At 31.8% G+C, this 24,211-nt stretch overlaps 1 protein-coding gene across 7 annotated transcripts in view; it reads right to left on the bottom strand.

Annotated features, from left to right (window-relative positions):
* The window catches only part of Mier1 (MIER1 transcriptional regulator), a 58,023-nt gene that overhangs the window by 3,692 nt on the left and 30,120 nt on the right, over positions 1-24,211 (bottom strand). For all 7 annotated transcript variants that reach the window (XM_046451055.2, XM_046451051.2, XM_046451050.2 and 4 more), the window contains 8 exons: positions 23,790-23,922; positions 21,862-21,926; positions 17,478-17,550; positions 10,264-10,415; positions 9,550-9,631; positions 8,190-8,284; positions 5,365-5,492; positions 1,107-1,246 (listed from right to left, as the gene is read on the bottom strand). In XM_046451055.2, coding sequence (XP_046307011.1) covers positions 1,107-1,246; positions 5,365-5,492; positions 8,190-8,284; positions 9,550-9,631; positions 10,264-10,415; positions 17,478-17,550; positions 21,862-21,926; positions 23,790-23,922 — 868 coding nt within the window. The remainder of the gene's footprint in view (positions 1-1,106; positions 1,247-5,364; positions 5,493-8,189; positions 8,285-9,549; positions 9,632-10,263; positions 10,416-17,477; positions 17,551-21,861; positions 21,927-23,789; positions 23,923-24,211) is intronic.

Below are 24,211 nucleotides of genomic sequence, written 5' to 3'. Positions count from 1 at the left end.
GCACTGGATCTAATAGCCTAAATAAGCTGAACCACAGAGATACGCATAAACTATCCAGACTTAGCAAAAGGGCTGACTTTCTAAATCTATGTAAAAACAAAATCAATGGTTATTATTATAGAAGCTTAAAATTTTCTACAGCCATATAAAATCAAGATGCCATAACTTTTTTATTATTAATAAAATCTATCGGTTTTGTGCTTTAAAAGATCACACACTATATTTATCTAAGGGGATTTAAATAATCCGTTTTGTAAAAATTTAATGTTGCAGTGTCCAAACGTACACTTAAAAAAAGTACTAAAAGTAAATACAAATTCCTCCACAATAGGTTAAGAAAAGTTAAAGCATAATTATTCTAATAAAAGTAAGGAATGACAGAAAGATCATACTAGAACTGATGGCAAAATGGAATTTAAATTTTGGTGATAGGAAGTAAATACAGGACCCACCACAAGAGATAATTAAAGTTTAATTACCTGAAAAATATTCAGCATAAAGAATTACGTTCTGGTTCAAAGAAAATATTCTACTTTCCCTAGCTCAAAAATGCACTCAACCTGAATGCACAAAGGGATTAATGTATCATGAGATACTGAAGAAAATCTTCAAGGTTATTATGCTACTAAAGATAATCCAAATAGTCAAAGCAGTGCCCTTATTACCTATTTTTTTTTCTTTATAGGCTTACAGCACTTAAATGATACAAACATTCAAGGTATTTTATAAATAATTATAATCTTGATGTGAAATGCCTGTAATTCTGGTTTAGAAGTTAACACCAATACTTATATCCAGGCATCATCTCATCTAGATAAGAGATGCTACTGAAAACAAATTTCTTAAAAAGAAATGGACATTGTTGGTAGTATGCTTTAGTAAATTTATTTTTTAGGAATGTTAATGAGAACCTCTTTCCAATTACTATGTATTCTATGTCTTTTAAAATACATGTATGCTGATATTATATATGTTTCATATGTTACTTAAAAATTTTCACTTTCTGCTTTGGAAGTCTGGCAAAAACACAAACTGAGTTTCTTGAACTACTGAAAGAAAAGTGTCCCTTACCATGAAGGAATAGAAATGTTTTATCAGTTACTTACCATTTTGGTTACTATTGCTTACAGTGCCATCTTCTTTCTCAGACTGGCTGTTACTACTGTTTGAGGCAATTGGGGGAGGGGATGGTGCTCGACTTGATGCAGCACTTTCACTTTCATCCAGAAGCCGATCCATGTAGTCCCTTTAAAATTAAGTTAAATAATAATACAATTATTTTCTTACAATAAAAAAGTTTAAAATTTAAATTAGTTGAGGTTAAATTTTCAAGTCTTCATTAACAAAAATATCCTAATTTTCACTTCCATTAAATCTAATGCCTCATATCTTGCACCAGGATCTAAACATTTAAATGAAGTCTCTTTTGGTTACATGTTTATAGGGAAAATGCATAAAGGCTTTAAACTAGCAAAATTTAAAGACCCATGGGAAGTTTAAAAACTTAAATTTGTAGGCAAGTGCTTAGGGTGGTCCAACTAAAACTGAAGCATCTGCAAGTGAAGAGATCAGGATGCTGTCATCAGGAACACAAAATAAGTTCTGAGCAAAAGCTGGATTTTAAAGCTCCTAAATGCAGAAGGAAGATAAACTGGGACACAATGAAGAGGACTGACCATCTCCAAAAATCTTTCTAAATACCTTCTGTTATTACCTTTCTGTGAGATCTGAGCTATAATAAGCTAAGTTCTCAGGCTTATCTGTGGATTTTTATACTGTCAGTATCTTTTAAGATGAGCGCAATTCTTCCCTGTGTTATTCATAACTACATAGTTGTGGTAAGTGACACTGGGTTAGGGTGAGAAGATCTGGGCTTAAATACTTGTCTCTTTGAGGGTTAGTGTCTTTACCTATAAAATGCAGATAAGTTATACCTGTCCTACCTATCACACATGGTTGTTCTATTAGGTATGTATGAAAATGTTTTGTAAAAGATAAAGGTCAGCAAACTATGTCCTGTGGGCTAGCCATCTGTTAAGTTTTATTGGCATGTAGCCACACATATTAGTGTCTATGAATGTTTTCATGCAATGACAACAGAGCTGGGTAGTTGTGACACAGACCTTAAGATCTGCAGAGCTTAAGATATTTATTTTCTATCTCTTTACATAAAAATGTTTGCTTATTCCTGTACTAAGATGTAATTACCCAAGGGCAGGAGCTTTAGTCTATTTTGTTTACCACTGCATCAATAAATTCAATAAATACTTATTTTAAAATTCCTTAAAAGTAAATGAGTCTCTTAGAACTTTGCAATAAATTAAGAATGTAAGAAGGAAACAGTTAAACCTCTTAGGACTTTTATGAAATTCCATGGAAATATTCTACAATATACTATTAATTGTAGTTATAAACTTAAACTATATTATGACCACTGCCACCTGGGTTATGAGGGTATCATAAATAGAGGAATGTCGTATCCAACCGAAAGATGATTCAAATAGTCTGAGGCATAAAGCCAATGCATATCATAGAAACATATATCACTATGACTAATCATTTTAGGGCATTATTTTCCTCATTTATAAATGGAGATTATAATTACAGAGCAATGACATAAGTAATCTGAAGTACAAAGAAATGGAAATGAGTTTGATGAATACCAATGGATGTCAGAAACTAAGGCTAAGAGAACAGAAGATACATGATTAAGAAGGGTGAAAATGAATATAGCTTAGTGGGAATGAAAAATAAAGGATGTTAAAAGCCAAAAGGAAGCTAGAGTTATTAGATATCAAAATTATTTTAAATTTCTGAATATGGCAATGATATAAAGAACAATGATTGTCATTTTCTAAAGATGAATGAAATCTCAAATCTGCGTGTGGCTAGATCTTTCAAAAACTATTTGTAGGTAGAAAAGTAGCAAACATGCTTCATTGTGGTAAACAAATGAAAGGTAACAATTTAATGGAAAAATAAATAACTTTCAGGATAATGTGTTCTGAACTACAGAGTTTGAAATTATAAAGGTTAAGAAAAACTCACACACAAATTTTTCCCTATAGGCAGTAATTTCATGTTTTAATACAGCATTTAAAATGCAAGTTTTAATAGAAAATGGAAGCAAACCAGAAAAATTTCTCTACACTTACAAACAAAAAAACCCCACAATTTCTTCCTATCTGAAAAATCATGTATGGTTTGGTTACTACTTCTTATTGAAGACTGTACAGCTAAAAAGGATGAATCTTACTTAAAAATAAATTATGGTTCTTTCTGTTTTAAAAAGCATTATAAAAGACCCAGAGGAGTTATAACTGATGTCTACAAAACCATGGTAATCTGGCCTAAGGGAAAAAAACACATTTGTTCACATCATACCATTTCAATAAGGGATCACTGTTAACTCTTATAGCCTGAGAAAACATAAGATATGGGTTACTATGCTTATTGCATCCCAGAATACTTAAGCAGGATTCAAGCTTATTAGATATAAGTATCTTCAAAAAGTTTTCATAAACTATAGAGAGATTATTATAGAAACTAGAATGTTTGGTGGTACATCCCTACCTAACCTGTTGAGCTTGACATCACAGAGGACCAACTAAGCCAGCCCACAACACTTCCCTTGGTGATGCTTTCTCAAAGAGAAAACTGGATGAACCATGAGTCTGACCCAGAATGACAACTCTTATGTTCTTACTGCTGATGATGACAGATTGACTGTAGTTCATGTGTGAACATTATTTCTGAAATGGGTGAAAAAAATGAAAGATGTTACTATTATTTTTCCCTACAGAATAGTTGAAAACTGAGACTATTTTAAGATATACGCTGCCTACTGGAGAGATATATTTAGTCCTATATCATAATGCTTGTATACTACAAATGAATAACCCATAAAAATTTTATTTCAATAACACTTAAGTAGTTAAACGCTGGAATGCTGCTTACATAAAATTACACCCAATCACCAGCTTTGAATAACAAGGGATTAAGTACACAGTCCATGGTCTCATGATTTCCAAGAGCCAATTATACTCATTTATTCCTTTTTAAACTATTTTGCTTTTGGGCTTTTGAATATTGGATCCTCCAAGGAAGTGACCAAGAGAGACACATACCTATAATTTAATGCAACCAAGAAAGTATAGCCTAGGAGTTTAAAAAACACAATCAAATATACATGTAAAGCAGATCTTTGAAAATCAATTATTTTGACAGCCTTAATTAAGAACATCTTTATTGATGAGTATTGATCAAATCAAGCCCTAGCTTTGCATTATTTTATATTCTGCAAACATTAGGGAATAATCAAGGGCAGTATCTATCATATAAAGTTAATTCTGCCATAACAATTCATTGATATTTTAAAACAATGATTTGTGTGAGATGAAGAGTTCAGTACTTGGGCTGGGGTTGTGGCTCAGCGGTAAAATGCTTGCCTAGCATGTGTGAGGTTTGGTCCTCATCACCACATAAAAATAAATAAGTAAAATAAAAGTACTGTGTCCACATACAACTAAATAAAAAAAGAGTTCAATACTCTTTGTACTTTAAGTATATACTTTTAACAATTACTTATTTCTTGGTGGTAGAATGTATGTTTCATTCTAAAACCAGACTGAATGAGGCTAAAAGAATTTGATGCACGAGAACTATATTAGGTATAACAAAACATTTTGCATAGAGTACATTCAACAACCCACATCTATGTCATTGGGAGAAAGCTAGAGCTGGATTATTAAATATTACTTCTCTTAAAGATTCAGGACAGCTAGGAAAAAGAAAGTCACTATGTGCATTTTCTCTCTTCTATAAAAAGTTGGTAGCAAAAAACAGGATGCAATTTGACCGGATTTATTATATGCCTTTACTTTTCCCTTTTTAGAACATCACATTCCAATCTTATTTTGGTTCCTGGGATCAAAAAAGACTGGACAAGGAAAAATATTAATATTCCTTCTTCTTTAAAGGGCCTCTACTAGTCATATCACCTAGTTTTAGAAAACAAAAATTTTCCTATTTCCACTGCTCTCAAAGAATTATTAGGGATTAAAACTGTATAATAACACACTTTTCCACAGTTGTTCTGATATATTTTTCTCAGGGGTACATAACAAAAATATACACTCTAAACTTTGCTTTAATGATAGATTTGTTGTTTCGAATAATATGAGATGTGGCTTACAATCTTTTATACGACACTGAAAAGTCTAAATGCCCTATAAAGGTAAAAATTTAAACTAATGTAATTTTATTACAAAAGAGTCTAAAAACCATTACACTTTTAAGAAAGTGCTAGAAAAGTAAAAAGAAAAAATTTCTTTTTTTTTGCCTTAAAGGAAAAAATTAACTCACGTTACACCAGGATGAAGGTTATATTTCTTTTTTCCAAATCGCGTTTGCTGGGCAAAAAAATCATAACGTTCCGATTTTTTCCACATGTAATAGAATGCTACACATTCACCAACTGATCTTGTTCGTACCTGTAAGAAACAAACCCGTTTTTTAAGAATCATCTACTTCTTAATAATTATTCCATGAAAAACATTTGAAGTTTGAAAATAAACTTATCTTTAACTGATCTATTATATTACATATGAAATAAAATATTGCAGCAACTATATTGATAGCTTCTTTCTAAGCTTCTATTAAGAGAATTAATACATTGGCAACTGATCTTCAGATATTTAACATTCTACTTTTTAAAGGCTACCCCACCATCCTAATAATTTACTACAAAGTAAATGCTCTTTTATTGAAAAAGGCTGGAAATGGCATTTAGGTGAAAAATGAATTATGAACTGTTTAAAAATACTTCTACTGATAAAGCACGTAGGGAATCTACCTTTAATCTCTTTCAAAAGATTCTCTTGCTAGTCCCAACAATAATCCAGACTAATTCAATTTACCTTCTAAAAAGTCTAAGGATATGCCAGTGTGATAAAAGTGATTATAATTATGTTTATGGTTTGTTTACTAAGTCACTCCTGTGCCTTACTGTGCTGTACCTATGTGTGTAAATGAATGGATCCCCTCATATAATGTTCAAGACTTATGGGGATTAACAAATGATGCTGACAAAATCTCCTTTATCATTATTTTGCTTGGGGAATATGAATTAGTGTTTGGAATGTATGGTAATAGTACTTTAACCCATAAAATTTCTGATCCTGAAGCAGACAACTGTTGATACCTTTCCTTATCCAATATATATTTTCTTCCTCTCTGCTTACACTTGACAACTTTGAACCATTTTTCTCTTGAGAATGAAAGTAATATGAGGATTAAAATTAAAAAAAAAAAAAAAATCAACCTCTTAAGTTTTTTTTTGCCTCCAAAAGAATCTTATTTCTCAGATTTAAGCCAAGTCAAAAAACTTCAACAAAATAAGCCTTCATAATAGATTATGATTAAGATCTGAAGTTTGAGTCCAAGTATAAAAATAAAGTCCTGATATTTTTAATGAAACATTATTCTTCCTCAGGGAATTAATGTCCTCCTTTTGTTCACTGAAGTAACTAGTACATATGTCAGATGACTTCTATAACATTAAAAGATCATCTTATCAAATGTTTTATAAAGAAACAAGATGTCATTCTTGATGAGACTTAATATTAAGACTTTTTTGGCTCATAGTTTCAAGCCACCTAGGAAGTTCTTACTCCTTAAAAAAAAAAAAAAAAAAGATATTGTATAGGTAGGGGTTGGTGCTTCTGCTAGTTACATCAGTTACCATTTTAGGAATGCCCTCTACAGGTAATCTAGCATGGTTTGATTAATAGTATTTGAATTCAAGTAAAAATAGTAGAAAAATCTGATCAGAAATGTCCCTTTCATCCATGAAGTAATGGGTTAAAAAAAAAATCAGAAACACACAAACAGCCAATCATTAGCACAATATAGTCCTTTCCTCGAGTGTTGATAATATTTGAGATTATCAGATGATCTGGACACATTAGGGTCATACATTTTTTGATACCAACTGTATCTATCTTTAAGTTATCCTAAATGCTAAGACTCAAAAATTCTCTTTTATTACATAGTCTGCTGCTAATTACCAAAACACAAGGTAATTGGGAATGAACTAATTAATGTATATCAAGATTAAGAAAAATAAACTAATAGAATTTGTAAGTAACTCGTTTTTAGTGAACATGAACTAATTAATGTTAAATATGTTGTGAAACAAATCAAGTGAACACTATCTGATCACAGAAGCATAAAAAAAGAGGACAATAGTAAAAGATTATTTTAGAGCTTCAGCCATAAGCCTAGGCACTTTCAACATGGTCCTACACAAGCTACCATATAAAAGAAAATATGTATAGCTAAGCTTCTTGGATTTGCTAAAAATAATATGATGTTCATAAGCTTAGAGATTAATTTCCTATATTTAAATTCTGAGTCTTTAGTTTTGTCTGTCCTAATCTCCCACAGAAACAACTTATTTTCCTATACTATCACTGGGTAGGTATTATTAAAAATCATACCTGAATTCAGTTGTAATAATTAAACCCCCAAATTTGCAAGTAATTATAAAATTCTTTGGAGAGATAGACTATATTATCAATATAGAATGATAAATAATCATGCTAAATAAAACTATTTATGGTGTTTATGGTGATGATAATTTATCATCACCATAGATGCCTCTGAAACATTAAATCATAATGTGATTTTTAAACCACTCAGGAATTATGCAAATGTAATAAATATTTTAATTGTCAAGAATGTCATGTTAAAAGTGCTTCAAAATTTCAAAATTATTTAAAAGACCCTCCTTAAAACATCTTTTAACAAGAGCTGGAGATGTAGCTCAGTGGCAGAGAACTTTTGTGAGGACCTGGATTCAATTCCCAGTGAGAGAGAGAGAGAGAGAGAGAGAGAGAGAGAGAGAGAGAGAGGGAGACATCTTGTCAGAAAACAGCTGCCAGTAACTGCATTACACACAAACACCACAACCAGAAATTAGTTAACATACTTGAGTTCAATTCTCAAATACTTCCAATAATATGCACTAAAAACAGTCACTTGGCAAATTTATGTCAAGAGGTTTACAAAATTATAATATTCATTATAAAAACTTTAGCATAAGAAAATACAGCAAATTAAGATAATATAATTATTTGGGTTAAACTAACTTTCTTTCTGTAAAAATGAGAACATGCATCATTACTTACTTTATTAGCCTGAATCAAATGAAAATCTTTTCCATAGGCCTTCAGCCCTTGTTCAAAATTTCTACATTCTTCCTCTGTCCAAACAGATAATTCCTCTGACAAAAAGGGAAGGGGGGGCGGGGACTGGTAAGTAATATTGTTTCAAATGTTGCACATAGCAAACAAAACTGCAAATATGAATCTAACTTTCTGGTAAAAAATGAGGGAAACACTTTATTCCCTAGCTCTAGTATAGACCATTAGAGAAGATAAAGTGACAAAAACTCCTGATTTTAATAAAATTTTGAATGATTTGGTCTCTCTCTCCAGCCTCAACTTTCTCCTTAATTCTTCTTGATCCAACTGTATTATCCACTTTCAATTTCTTAAATTTAAGTTATTTCTTAAGTTATTTAAGAAAGTTAACTTTCTTAAGTTATTTCTTACTTCAGACTCTGTGCACGGTAACGGGTTGGCTAAGAATTACTCCCTGCAATTGACCTAATACTTATCCCCTCTTTCACCTAGACAATTCTTCTACATGCCAGAAAAAATATTTTGTTCTGGAAGCCTCCGCTAAAATCCTACTTTCTCCTCAACTAGGTTAAGTCCAACTACAACAGATTTTTTTCTTGTAAGTTGTAGATGAATACAATATGTTTATTTTATTTTTATGTGGTGCTGAGGATTGAACCTAGCACCTCATACATGCTAGGCAAGCATTCTTCCACGGAGCTACCTACAATAGATCTTAATAGCACCCCTAATTCTTCTTGGAAGAACTCATCATAACTATTTCTCTCTCTAGGTTGCTAGGTACCACGAAGGCAGAGACTGGTTCAAAACTATACCCTCAGAATGCAGAAGGCCCTCAAATTTTTGTTGAATAAATAAGTATCTCTCACTCGTTACTTAACTATTAGGTAAGTAAAGGTGAAAGCCAGATCTACAGTAAAAATCTGCATTTTAGTTATGACTTCATTACTTATGAGTTATTTTAGCCAAGTTACTTTTAGTCAAGAGATCTAAGTCTCACAATTTTAAAGTGAAGGCAACATTTGTTATATTATTTAGCTCACATGAATATTACCAAGTAATAAATAATAAAATATTTACAAACATATTCTGAAATTATAAGGCATTATATTTTGTATATTTTTCACTTAAATGGACTTTTCTCCCTCCCTATAAAAAAAGAAAAGACTGACTTAATCCCATTCCCATAAGGCCTTCTTTAACACTTATGTTGTGCAAATATTTATTAAATTCAGAAAAGTCAGTATTATTAAGTTTAGGATATATTTAGGTAAACTTGAAGAGCTAAATTTTAAAATTTCTGCCAAATCTTTAAAACAAATAAAAATTTAACATTTATGCTTACCTCTAGCTGCTTTTACATTAAATCTTAATCTTCTCAATGCTTCTTCTGTATCAAAATTACATTTAACCAATTCATATAAAGCCTAGAAAAATAAAACTTGATGTATGATCCAGACTATGAACAGTTCAGTTCACTGCTATAATTTCTTAAAGACTTTTCCAGTAGTTATCTGTATCTTTTCTGAATAGTTTTAGTGAATGCAACATAGCACCAAAGAAAAATGAACATGAAGTCAGTATTGATATTCTAAATGGGTAGAGTAGAATATACAAGTACTCTTAATTTGTAGCCATAGAACCCTAGGAATTTAGAAATTAAAAAAGGAAAAAAAAAAAACAATGATTAAAAAGATATAGTAGTTGCTGGTCTTACCACGTATATAAATATCTCAAATGAGTATCCCAAATTGATAATATCCAGATTCTCAGGGATAGGCAAAGGTATTTTTAAAAGTGTATCAAAAGCACGTACAGGCAAAATAAAACATCAAGATTTTTTTTTTTTTTTTAAATTTTGAGTTGAAATCATTCCAATGTAGTAAGTATGATAAAGTCTTACACTGATTATAACCTCAGATTCCCTGTTAATAATAATATAGGAGTTTTGGTGGACACAATTAACAACAATGAAATGAGATGAAAAACATTTACATTTATAAATGTGTATAGCTAACTTATTTGAGAAAAATTTTAAAGTTGTTTCTTATTCATGTACCTGTTCATTGTCTTTTATGTGAGATCCTTCAGGAATTGCTTCTACACCTTTCTCATCACCCGTTCTTCTAGATGCATCCTTAAGAAATACAATCACTTTATCTTCTGGTAGGTACTCAGGGTCCCACAGGAGCTGATCATCATTTTCATATACTAAATTAATAAAATAAAATGTTAATGAAAACTGCCCAAAATTGATGAGTTTGTATTGAAACATATGATTGAACAAATAGCTTGTACTTAAGAGCAAAATGCTGAAAACTAAAAAGTAAAATGTGGTCTTACTACTTGTCTTCACTTCTTTCTTGGGTAATATTTACAGCCAAATTGAATTAAGCATTCTATGGGCCCTTCAGATATAGTCTGACCTTCCTTAAGTTTCCCAAATTCCAAAGCTCTCTTCATTTGAATTCTGCCTCCACCACTTACTACTTATATGACCCGAGGCAAGTTACTTCCTCTTATCTGTGGGGTAACTATATAACTCTATCTTGTGAAGGTATAAGAATTTAAAGCACTTTAAAACTGTTCTAATGTATGAGAACTCAATGGATGTTAGCTGTGATTATTTTTGAAACAATGTCAGAAAAATGCTCAGCAAATGTTAACACTGGTTATTTTTTGGTGGTGAGATTTGGAGCAATATTTTTTACTGTCACTTTCATATTTTTCTACAACTATCAACAACGTATTATAATGTATACGTATCACTTCCATAAAAGTCATAATTTAAAAAAATCTGTTTTATCATTGTTTCCACTGTTAAGATTAAAGCAAAAATTTCATCAAAATTCAAAAAATAAAAGAAGGATGACCTAAACCAGACTATTGGAATTTTAAATGTCAAGAAGTTGAAAACATTGGAGTTATGAGAAGACAGCATTTTCAAATTTTATTTTGAACAAAATGAGAAAAATGAATTCTACATGTCAACTTACATTCATATAAAATAATAAAAAGTATCTACCAAAAAAAGTTGAAAACAGAAAATTAAGAAGGAACAGTTATAACACAGATTATAAAGAGTAGGGCATCTTAGGAGCCAAGAGAAGAGTGTTTCAAAGACTGATTAAATCTTACTGAACAACCACGATGAAAACTGAAAAAGTTACTAGATTTATTATCAAGGAGGTAAATATTGTAAGAACTGTTTTTGTACTGAGGTGAAAACAGAAGCCACAATGGAGCAGTCTGAAGAGTGAATGGAAAGTGAAGAAATAAAGCAGAAAATTCTTACAGAAGAGTTTGGTTGTGAGGGTGAAGATACAGCACAACAGTTAGAGGGGAAGTAGAGTTGTAGACAGTTTTTATTAGATTTTAAATGGTTTTTGTCATTTAAAATTCCAGACATTTAAGGAGCCCACTTGAGAGAGAAAATTTAACATCAATAATTTTTTATTATGAAAAGGAATTAACAGCTAATTATCCCCTATGTACCAAGCAATATTTTAAGTGGTTCCACATAAATTACCTTGTCTTCCAACAACACATATATTTCCTTAAAATTTTCTACTTTTTTTGTGTTCCCCAAAATAGATATTCTTCTTTAAAGTACAAAGGATAGTATCTAGAAATTTTTCCTTAAAAAACATCATTCTTTTTCTAACCGGCCGCTATAATTCTAGTTAAACTCTAAATAGTAAATATAAAAAATTCCCACAAGAGTGAATCTGGAGTACTGCTCTTGATTTCTGTTCTCTTCTCAAGTCTGTTCTTCAGAAACAGCACAATATAGATTACTTTTATTCTGGGGGTGGACAAGGCTATTTCAGAAAGTTGGGTCCCTGAGTCTCAAGTGCTCTCCCAGCTAGGTCATCCCATTTAGGCCTGTGACATAAACACAAACCACCTGGAAGATGTTTCTGTTATCACTACCAATATTTTGGGGTCATGGAATATAAATATAGTCTTACTTTAGTCAAGTGGACAACTTGCCATCACCAGATGGCACCAAATCACAAAAGTCAGACTCTTGGAATTGTGGCTAAACACAAGAGGCTAGCCCTGATGAATTTCAAAAACCTTTGAATAATATACTTCATTTACACAATTACAGTGAACTCAATAATGACCATAAGGCGAGAACAAATGGCATTTACAAAGAGAATAAACCTTTACTGATTCCAGACACAGACCAAATGATCTTCCTATTAAATTTACACTTAAATAAAATATGTAAGCTCTGACAACAGATTCAATAAAACATAGGTAATAGGAGCCTTTAATGAAATGTGTTATGGAATGACAAAAAATTCAAAACTCCATTCTTATGATAAAACACAGCAAAGACCAAAAGAGAAATAATGTCTATATGTATAATAAGATGGGAACAAAAAACCATCAAAAGAATGGAAAAAAATTACTCTTCATCATAATTACATTAAATGACATAAGCCTGCTGGATTTTAAGATCTTAATCACTGAAATGTGACACAATCTTCTGAAACTATTTCATTCTAAATCAATTGCCACATTTAAACAGAACTTTTAAAAGGCAAGCACAAATATATGCAACTATATTACTAGAAAACACGATCTCATGTGATCATAAAATGACTGAATTCAGAAGGCAAGAATTCACTAGTAAGTTGAGGCAAGTTGAGGAAGTACTCCTGCTGTCTGTTAAAGATTCTGACTCTGTAGGTATGAAATAGGACCCCCAGATTCTGCATTTCTTGTGAATTCACAGACGATTCTGATGGTGCTGGTCTACAGACCACACTCAGCAAGGCACTGACATGTCTCATTTCAGCTATTTTATTTTCCCAAATACAATTTGAAAAATTGATGGTAATCAAATTAAGCTTGTTAAATAAGCAAAATGGATCATTGAAATAATTTCACAAAATCCACCATGTATGACTGGGACAGCAGGGACTGCATGCAAGAAGCTGGAGGGGGTTACTATGCATTCTGACTTGAGAATGAAAAAAAAAAATGACATAGGAAACTGACAGACCACCACTACAAAACTATAAACAAACTTTCACCATCTAGGATACTAATTTTCAATGAATAAATGTCTACTTATTAACTGCCAGTATCACTAAAAGTATTTCATTTTTAATGCATAAGTAAAAATTCTATCTAATCCAATATAATAGCTAAGGATGAAAATGCTGATCTAGAACCAGTACTTTGGTGTAATAATGGGGTACACAGCAGAAATCACATTTTAAAAATGTAACAGTAATGATTAACTGACATGGCCTTTAAGTTATGTAACTTTTTCCAACAGGTTTAATAAACTGCCTGTTTTAACAATCCTAGTATAGGTTGAGCATACCAAATTGGAAAATCCAAAATCCAAAATGCTCTGAAATCTGAAATACTTCTGTCCCAAGCATTTTGAAAAAGGTATATTCAACTTGTATCAATTAAGAGTAATGCATTTATTCACTTTTCTAGTTCAGTTACTTAAGAAATAAAAATAAGAGCCAGATGCACAGAGCAACCTGTATGTAGTTCCAAATACTCAAGAGGCTTAGGCAGGAGGATCACTTTAGCCCATGAATTCAGCCTGACAATGAAACAGTGAGATCCCATCTCAAAAACAACACAGAAAAATAATTCACACAATGTTATTTAGATACAATTTACATGGTCCTTTTTTACTCACTACTTAATAATTCCTGGCCATCTAAAAGTTGTCATGTAAGTATGAAAACATAATGAATGCTCCTTTCCCTTGTCTTTTCCACTTTCCTAAACAGTTCATCATTTTCAATTTATCTAGTCCAAGTTTTTCAATTTTGGCACTTTTTTTTTTTTTTTGGTTCGATAGTACTTAGTAGTAGTGGGGGGCTGTTCTGTACAACGCAGATTGTTTAACAGTATTCTTTACCTGGTCTTATCACAAAACCACAGTGTTTATTCAGTTTAGCATGTGGGAGAAACCACAAAGCATAACTGAAAAATACCTTATGAACAGTAGGATATTTTTTCATTTCTTTCAGAATTAAACCTTTTCTCTTACGGTCTGGATAGGGCTTATAATACCCCAAGAGTCCCAGGAACAGATAAATGAGTGACAGGCAAGGGCAAACTAGAGTATAAACTCATCTCTGGTCATAGTGATTTCCTCTGGTCAGGTACACAACTCAAGCTAAGTCAATAGGGGATCTCTCCAGGACTTCTGGTGGAGTTCCAGGGGATGAGGTAATCTCATTTTTGCTGGCTCTCATGCTATAAGTAAAAGCTCCCAATAGGCATCTTAGACTGCCTGACAATAAATCAAAAAGGGAGCATAAGAGCTCCCTAAATCCAGTTGTGTTTGAAGCCAGATCAGCAAAGATTTCCAGTAAAGCAACCCAGTAATTCTGTTTGCTTAAAATAATTGAACTGGATTTTTGTCACTGGCAGGCAAAAGGGTATCAAATGTCAACTGATGCTTTCTGAAGACTGGCTGGTAAAAACTAAACATAATTTATAAGACTAACTAATAATGACACTAACTAAGCACTTACGAGCTTGTTCTACAGAAAATTTCACCTGTAATCATTACAAAACTCTATAAATACATATTACTGTTGTAATTTTATAGATAAGGAGAAAAATAAATAATGTACCTAAGGCCAAATAGCTGGGTACTGATCGAAATTACAAACTACATATCCAGTTCTGATAACACCATTCTGTACCCAACTATTAATTCACATACCAAATGTTTTACTAAGTGCCTATGTAGTAAAAATCAACTAATTAGCAATAAGGATACACAGATGGATAAACAAATGATTATAATATAGTTGGCCCTCCATATTTGTAGGTTTTGCACCTGTGGATTTGACCAAATATGAATTGAAAATATGTGGAATTAAAAAAACCTGTGGAGTATGTACAAACCTTTTCTTCTTGATATATCTGGTTAAATGCAATGACATTATATTAGGTATCTGGAAGTAATCCAGAGATAATTTTAAAGCATATAGGAAGATGTGCATATGATAAATGCAAAAACTATGACATTTTATATAAGGTACTCGAGCATCTGCAGAGTTTGGTATCCACAAGGTCAGGGTGAGGGGGTGTCCTGAAACCAACACCCACATATAGCAAGGGATGACTGTATACTGTGTTGAGTATAAATTATAATTTACATAAATTTAGGAAAATTTTAATGGTAGCTAAGGAGATTTTGTAACCAAAATAGATACAGGTTCAAAGAAGCATGCATGAAATATGACTGTAACTAACAAATGTTTAAGTGTTTCTATTAGAAAGAATATCCAAGGGCAGAGAGGAAAAAATGTGTCAGTAACCCTCCAGGATAATCAGGAGAGTGGTTTTCTGATACTGATGAAAAGGAGAATTCTGCCAGGCATGGTGGTGCACACCTGTAATTCCAGAGATTAGGGAAGGCTGATGCAGAAGGCTTGCAAGTTCAAAGCCAGCCTCAACAACTTAGTGAGACTCTATCTTGAAATAAAATGCTAAAAGAACTAGGGCTACCTCAGTGTTAAAAGCATCCCCGTGTTCAATTCTAGTAGCAAAAAAAAAAAAAAAAAGTGACTGCTGATCTATCTGTCATATAATCTCTACAATAAAGATAAGGGGATATCTTGGTTTGGGGGACACTTTTATTAAAGTCTATGTTTATATTAAACATGAAAAATATCCTACAATTTTTTTTTTCAATAAGAATGCACTAGTTAACACTACCTTTTTGACAAGTTTTATTTCTAATTGTATAGGATACTTTACAAAATGATTTTGTGGGTTCAGATTGTGTACAGAGGTACCATAAATGGAGACAAATTCTAGGCATCCTGATAAAAGCCTCCATTTTCAGAACTTGGCATCTGAGGAAAGGCCCTATACCACAGTGACCCCTCCAAAACAAGGTCACTCTTCTAAGTCTAGTCTAATCTTCCATGCAAATTCCAATATGTTCAAACTCTTAAAATGAGAGTGCTTCATAAACCATATCTTTTCCTGAAAAAGAATCATGTATATCTGCTTTGAAAATAGTGTTAAAATTGAAAACACGAAGCCAAAATTAGCCACATTTTAAAAAGAAACAAAGGTTGAATTTTCAGTTCTTCATTTATTTGCGGGGGGGAAAAAAAAAAGAAAAGAAATCCATGGTACTAACCACTACACAAGTAAAGCATATATATTTAAATTAAAAAAAAAAAAAAAAGTAAATAGGGCTGGGATTGTGGCTCAGCAGTAGAGTGCTTGATTAGCACGTGTGAGGCCCTGGGTTCGATTCTCAGCACCACATAAAAATAAATAAATACAGGTATTGTGTCCAACTACAACTAAAAAAAAATAATAAAAAAAAGTAAAATATAAAAGCCAATGGATGACTCATTTCTGCACACAATTAAAACATGTTCTCAGAATATATGCACAAAATTTCAACATATAACAAGTCCTATATGTTACCAGAATTTGAAAAGTGAATGAAAGTGGTAAACATTTAAGTGGCCTATCAAAACAAAATTTATGTCACAAAAATTTACTGGCCTCTGGTGTTTCCTTGACTGCTTTGAGGGTATATACATTTTTAAAACATAAAATAAGTTTTTGGAGGGAAAGAAAATAAGCAAAAGAAAATAAACTGACAAAAGACTTCCAAACTCTAAAGAGTTCTGTACATAAAGGTGAAATGTGGAAAAGACTAAAAACAAATGAAGAAAAATGTCAAGTTTTGAGAGACTTTACACTGTATATGAGCTCATTTAAGAAAATAAATTGTATTTGCAAATCATTTTAAAAACACAAATACCAAAGTCATCTTTTTCAGTAACATAAGTTTCAAAAGCAAATAAGCTTTTTTTTAAAAAACAAAAACCAAAAACACAGTTGTTTACTCTCCAGTTTATTTTTAAACCTTTGATACAAAGTAGTCTGTTTTAAAAAACTAAATTTAAAATAAATGTTTATGTGTTTCCTTCATAAGGTTAAAAAAGATAAAGTTAGAGCATTTAAAATATTAAATTTCTTTCTAAAATTTTTGTTTTAAAAAATAAAGTTGGGATGCTTTAAGTTACTTAAAAACAAAAAAGCATTCACTTTTTGTTTTGCTAGACTTATATGGGCAAAACTAGAAAACAGTAGATTATAATTCTTAATATAATACAGGGCTCTCATTCATAAACCAATGAGGTTATTTAGTAGGCTGTCAAGTTCTTTGCTCTTTTTAAAAATAAAATAACAGTTCATCACCTTAACAGATTAAGCAGCTATGTAAGTTCAGTACTAACTCACCTTTTTCATTTTCTTTGTATCTACAAATGCCAACTGGAATTTCTGCTTGAAACATGGAGCCCACCATAATCTCCTATTTTAAAAATAACATAAAACAGTAGTCAGAGCTAGTAACATAGATTTTATATTCATTTTCTAGCTTAACCATCTTCTTGAGTAAGCTCTCCTTGGTTTCTCTGTCATAAAACACAGATACAACCAATTAATTACCTCAGTGCAGTATTGTGAGGATGAATGAGTTAATAATAGATAAGAGCTTGGATATAAGAGCTTGGATATAATTGGATGAATATATTAGCAATAACAATGGGGTGAAATGCAATGTAGACAATGAATAAAAAATGAAAAGTGAATTCTATATTCAATTAATCAGATAATCACAAAACACCTGAAAGTACAGCATTTCCTTCAAGAGTATCTATGTTTAAGATAGTGGTCTTAAAATATGGTATTTGTATCAGGAGCATCATCAACATTCCCTGGGAAATTGTTGGCAACCCAAATGCTTGTGTCCCATGTCATAGCTACTGAACCAGAAATGCTGATGATAGAACTCAGTATCTTAACACTCTCTAGGTGATTCGGAGATAAACTTAATTCTGGGAAGCAGAGCTTTAGGGTTATGGAAGTAATACAAAAGTTTTGTATAAAGCTCTGTTGAGACCAAATGGATCAAACGCCAAACTAAATGGATAAGCAGGTTAGCGTCTAACTTTTATTGAATCAATATAAAACTTAAAAGAACTTCCATAAAATCAGAATTAAATTATCACAGGAAATCTGATAATCAAATCTATATAGTCCTATCAGATTAGGTGAAACTGGCTATTCAGAAAGGCAACTGAAAATCAACACTAATGAGATTTCACAACTCATGGGAACCAGAGTTGAAGATATAGCTCAGTTTAGAGTGCCTGCCTAGCATGCACAAGGCCCTGGATTCAATCCTCAGCACCACCAAACAAAACAAAACAAAAAAACAATTCATGAGAATCAAGATTACAAAACCCCTCTTCTGACTAGTGGCAAAATGATGAAAACAAACTAATTGACATTTTCAAAATGAAGTCTAGGGCAGGACAGACACAAAATCATGGTTTAGGAAGTTACTTATCTCTTAGGATTTGAAAAGTCCTTTCCTGTTATTGTTATCCCACTGATGTTAGAACTTCATTTTACCTATTTTAACTCCAAAAACATACTGTATGTAATAGTTATTATGGTACCTATAGAGGAAAATCAGTCTTTCTTATGATTAGTTTTCTAAAAAGAATATTGTATAGAACAAAATTTTCTCTGCAATTATATAGGAATTCTCTTTTTTTCCCCGCTATTAAGAGAGTTTTTTATTGTCATTCCCTGTACCTATTTTTAACTTTAGTCACCCATGCCTACCAAAGAATAGTCAAGTTATCAACGCTGGCAGTGCTTGTAAAAATATCAATGCTTGGATCTGTTCTAGACCAATTAAATAATATATGGATAAAGGCCCTGGTGGTGTTTAAAGGTTTTCCAAGTGACTCTTAACATGAAGCCATGATTGGGAATAGCTGAATTAGTATGAAAACACCATACTTCCTTTTGTCTACTAAGTTCAGAATATTTCTTTTCACCTGCTTTTTCTGTCGTAATATAGAAAAGAAGGGAAATTGCATTTGAGGTCATTATGTGCCAGATATCTTATATGTAACTTTCATTTACTCTCCATCAAGCCCCATAAGGCTGTCATTGTTATTCTCAATCTATGAACAGATGAAGCTAAAAGGAATTTCTTCAGGAACACAGAATTAGTAAGTTCTATAGCTACAACTTAACTCAGGTTTGACCTAAAAGCTATTCTACTACCCTAGTTCTATTAAAATCCAACTTCATCTTATAAACCTTTAAAAAACAAATCTCTCAATCTTAACATTATTTGCTATAACAAAATTATACTGAAAGAAATGATCTACATTTGCTATAGCCTGCTTTATTATGTAATTTTTCCTGAGGAAGAAATAACCCCCAATAACAAAGGTTTTACCTCTCCTAAGTTCTCCCTCTCTAAACTTCTGTTCTTCATTAACTACACTAGTTCCAATAGGTAGTAATTTTTATGATCCTTGTTTTTTGTCTTCAGTTCCATCACTCACTCCAGTTAATTAAAACACGCTAGGATAATTGCCCCTGAGCATTCTAGCCCCCAGTGATATCTCTTTTCTAACTTTTACATCTTTTTTGTTGCTTTCATTCAATTCAACACTTAATAATATATGTACTTATATAACATGTTCCAAGGGATGTTCCTCCATTCCTGAAGCAAAAAACTAAGCTTCTGGAGAAAAGTTCTTAATATCTATGCAAATTACAGGTATTCAGTCACTTTATGAATGCACAATCTATGCTTTTCCAACTCTTCAGACACCAATAATTACTCAAAGTTATCTAGCCTCTATACCTTTGCTAACAGATACAATGTGTGTCTATGTCTATGAGAAATGTCCCTTTGAAAACCTATAATTAGATCAATTCTGGCTAAAGCAAGAATTTTTAGGTGGTACAATCCAAGCACATCTGACTACTTCCCTCTTTTCAACAGAAACTCTAAAATGTTTCCCTATTTTAATCATCAAAAGGATCAGCTCTTTTTTTGAAAAGAGATTTTTTTCTAGAGGAAAAAAAAAATCTAACCAAAAACATGGAAATGGCTTGAAAGTATTAACTGATTTAAGAATCTTGACTTTTCAGAGTTCATGCATTAAATTTATAATCAAACTCAGGAAGAAGAAAAACAAAAAAGTCAACTAGATTTTTTTTTTTTTTAAATAAAAGAGGATATATCAAGCAAATATCTTTCAACAAGATAATCTATGAACAAGGTCCTCTATTTCAACAAGAATTACGTCATTTCTTCTATGTAAATGATTTTAACCAAGTCCATGTAACATTTGATAGATTTTCTTAAGAGGTCAACTTCTCTGCAACAACTTAAAACTAATTCTTCAACATTATGGCTAATTATATAATAATATATATCCTGTAAATAAAAACTACTTTAGATTCCTTTTAGAAATTGACTTATTTGTGTATATACAGAAGCCAAATGTTTCTTTACATAATAGCCTTATCAATTACAAATAACATTAAATTCAATCATTCTGAGAGTTTTCCTTTTATAAAATGATAGAGAATGAAAATTTTGCAATTTTAACTATCAGCATTTATTTAACAAATATCAAAGCTCCCACAGTTGTTTTCCAATATATATACCTTTAAAAGTCATATGTGATATTTATTATAGGGCAATAAGAGCCTAATTAAGCATTAGTTCAGGATTAGTTCAGAAATTTTGATTTCTAAAATTGGTTTTTTAGTACTGACTTGCTTAGCACAGTCCAATTTTTTTTTTTTCCATATTGTCATTTTATTTTATAAAAGACAAGGGCTGGGGATGTAGCTCACTGGTAGAGTGCTTGCTGAGCATGTGCAAGGTCCTGGGTTCAATCCCACGTATAACTCAACAAAAAACAAAAACAAAGAAGACCTAAATGTTAGGAATGGTGGCACATGCACTCATACCTGTAATCCCAGCAAAGGCTGAGGCAGGAGGATAGCAAGTTTGAGGCCAGCCTGGACAATTTAGTGAGACACTGTCTCAAAATAAAAAGGGATAGGGAAGTAGCTCAGTGATAGAGTATTCCTGGGTTCAATTCTGTAAGAGTTAATCTGAACTGTGAACTTGATTAGATTCTGGGTGTTGATAAGAGTGTTTCTACAAATGATTAGCATGTGGAACAGTGAACTGGTGACCCACCCAAAGTATGTAGTACCAACTAAAAGTTGAAGGGGTTGGATGGGAACAAAGGTTGGAATAACAAGGAAGCAGCAGCAGATGCAAGCTTGATTCTTCTTGAATAGCTTCTTGATTGCTGCTGTGACATCAGACTCTAGTTTCTTCACTCACTCTTCTGAGGGACTACCCAGCTTCTGGCTGTGTAAGTCAATCTAATATATCTCCCTTTTATACTCACATATATATGATTATAAATAAATAAATAAACGTCCTGTTGGTTCTGTTCCTCTAGAGAACCCTAATACAAATCCCTACTACTCCTCTTCATAATCACATATATGTGGTTATTATACACACACACACCCACACCCATCCACCCATCTATCTCCTGTTGATTCTGTTCCTGTAGAGAACCCTCACTAATACAAATCCCTAGTACCAAAAGAAGATTATCTGACCATTTTAAATGGAAATTTGAACATTTACCAAATGCTTACCTGACACAAAAGGCTGACACATCAATTTTATCAAAATACATAATAAAAGAACAATTACATTTGGCTTTTTAAATATTGATTTATCTAAGTTTTGGGAAAATATGGTTCTATTTACTTTTTTCCAGTCTTCTGATGGAATATAATCCTCATCTTCTTCAGATTCTTCTTCTATTTCACTATCTAGAATAAATAACAATAATATAAAATGGTTAGTTATTCTGTCTACATCTATGTGTCTTTAAAATAATTTTACATTTAACATAAAAATTTAGATATGTTAAAAGGCATATGCTGTGTTAGGCCAAGATATTTTTAATCAATATTGCTCTCTCACCAAAATAAACAAATAAAAAGCAAATAATAAAAAAAAACCCATAACTCTTTAGGACAAATATATTCTCAGGAAATGATTTCCTATAAAGACTTCTGGAAAACTGATTTAGAGTCAAGATAATCTGCTTCTAATCCTCATTCTGCTACCAACAGCTTTATGATGGAATAAATTACATTATCTCAATTTCTTAGAGTCTAGATACAATAGTGGTTTCCAAACAGTGCTCTTGGAAAACTAATTTATTTACTACAAAATTAGTGCAGTAAGGTGGAACATGTGCAATAAGGGTTACATCTGAAAGACCTCAATTCTCCCAACCTCCATTTTATTCAGAACCGGCAAGCTGTTGTTTGTTTACATTCTGGAGTAAGAATGCATTTACACAAAAGGGAGGAAATAGGAAAATTATTAAAGTGTCAGTATTTTCTCAAATCTAAAATGGCACACAATGTTCAAAAAGATATTACACATAAAAATAACGTAAGCCTGCCATGGAGAAGCTAAGATAGGAGGTATATGTATAGTTTCTACATAGAAATACCAGATTAGAAGTTTGAAATAAATATTGTTCAAAGAGGCAGAGTAGCCACTTAGCATCCTACTTTTAATCAGACATTGGCAAGTGGATCTTGATTTAACTTAAGGGAAAAACAACATTTTCCTTAAAGAAAATTAACAATTATTTCAGTAACTAATATCTTCTTGCACTAACACTTTCACTTGGACCATCTTTGATTAAAAACTCACAATTATTATTTCACAAAAATTATAATTAGCAGTACTAAGTTCACTTCTAAATTAAATGTGTAACAATCAATCACATAAAGTAGTAGCCATGTTTAATTTAGTTATTTCCATACAAGATTTCATGAGGTTATTTTTCTTCACACAATTTTCTTCCTTTTTAAAGTACTGAAATTTAGACCATAAACAATCTTATAATATTGGCAGCTGACTTATCAAAAAGCTATCTTCTAGAGTAATGTGGACTTACAATGAAACATGGTGGACTTAGATGAAACATACAAATACGTTTCTACCTCAAGATCAACCACTTCTTTAGACCTGGGAGCCACAAGGGTAGACAAAGCAATGTACTCATGCTCTGCATAAAGACCTTTAAGTCAACAACAGACTGCATATATTATGGTGGTCCCATAAGAGTATATGGTGATGTAGCCACTTAGTTCATCTAAGTACACTCTTTATGTTCTCACAACCAAGAAATTACCTAATAATACATTTCTCAGAACATATTCTAGTTGTTGGGAAATGATACTGGCCAAAATTATCTTGTTACATTGTGTGCATATATGAATATGTAATAACAAATCCCATCATTATGAACTATTATAATGCACCAATAAAAAACAGGAAAAAAAAAGAATGCATCTCATTTGTTAAGTGATACATGAGTATACCTAAAAAAGGCTGAGACAAAAGGAAAAAATGAAAACTAAGAGAAAGAGTACAAGAAATAAAAGGAACACATCCAATGAGGTAATACATGATATAATAATTACTATATAGTTACTGACAAAAGGGCCTTAGCATTGCTAAACAAAGAATCTACAATAAACTCCATTTAATTTTGAAATAGATATCAGAATAAATGAATTCAAACAGAATAGTGAAAGACACATTAGAATCACAGGTAATGTTTAAAATAGTAAAAATTATATTTCAACTATATTAAAAATATCACATACTTGTATCAAAATATTTACATCGACGTGGGCGAATTATTTCCTGGGCATCTTGAGAAGCAACAGATTGTGATGGATCATCATTGGAAGACTGAGTTTCATCCTCCTGACCTGATGAATCCTTTATATTCTCTTCCTATGAAATAATAAATTTATTTAAGATGTGAAGAACACAGTTGCACTGCAGATGGAACACCATGGTGTTCAAAGTTTGTTTTAAATATAACTAGAAGACTAAAATAAACTAGTAGCAACATGATGCTGTGGTTTGGCCCTTGGGATAGGAAAAAGAAAATTAGTAGAAAAACTGGCGAAATTCAAATAGTCTACGGTTAACAGTACTATATCAGTGATTTCTCAGTTTCAATTAATCTTTATTTAACATAAATTAAGGGAAATTGGGTGAAGAATGCAGAAACTGACTT

The sequence above is a fragment of the Marmota monax genome, unplaced genomic scaffold (assembly GCF_021218885.2).
Source record: "Marmota monax isolate L192 unplaced genomic scaffold, Marmota_monax_Labrador192_F-V1.1 WCK01_AAM20220418_F8-fsc00023, whole genome shotgun sequence".
In the NCBI taxonomy this organism is placed as follows: domain Eukaryota; kingdom Metazoa; phylum Chordata; class Mammalia; order Rodentia; family Sciuridae; genus Marmota; species Marmota monax.
Note: the sequence above shows the minus strand (reverse complement) of the source record. Positions and strands in the feature narration are given on the sequence as shown.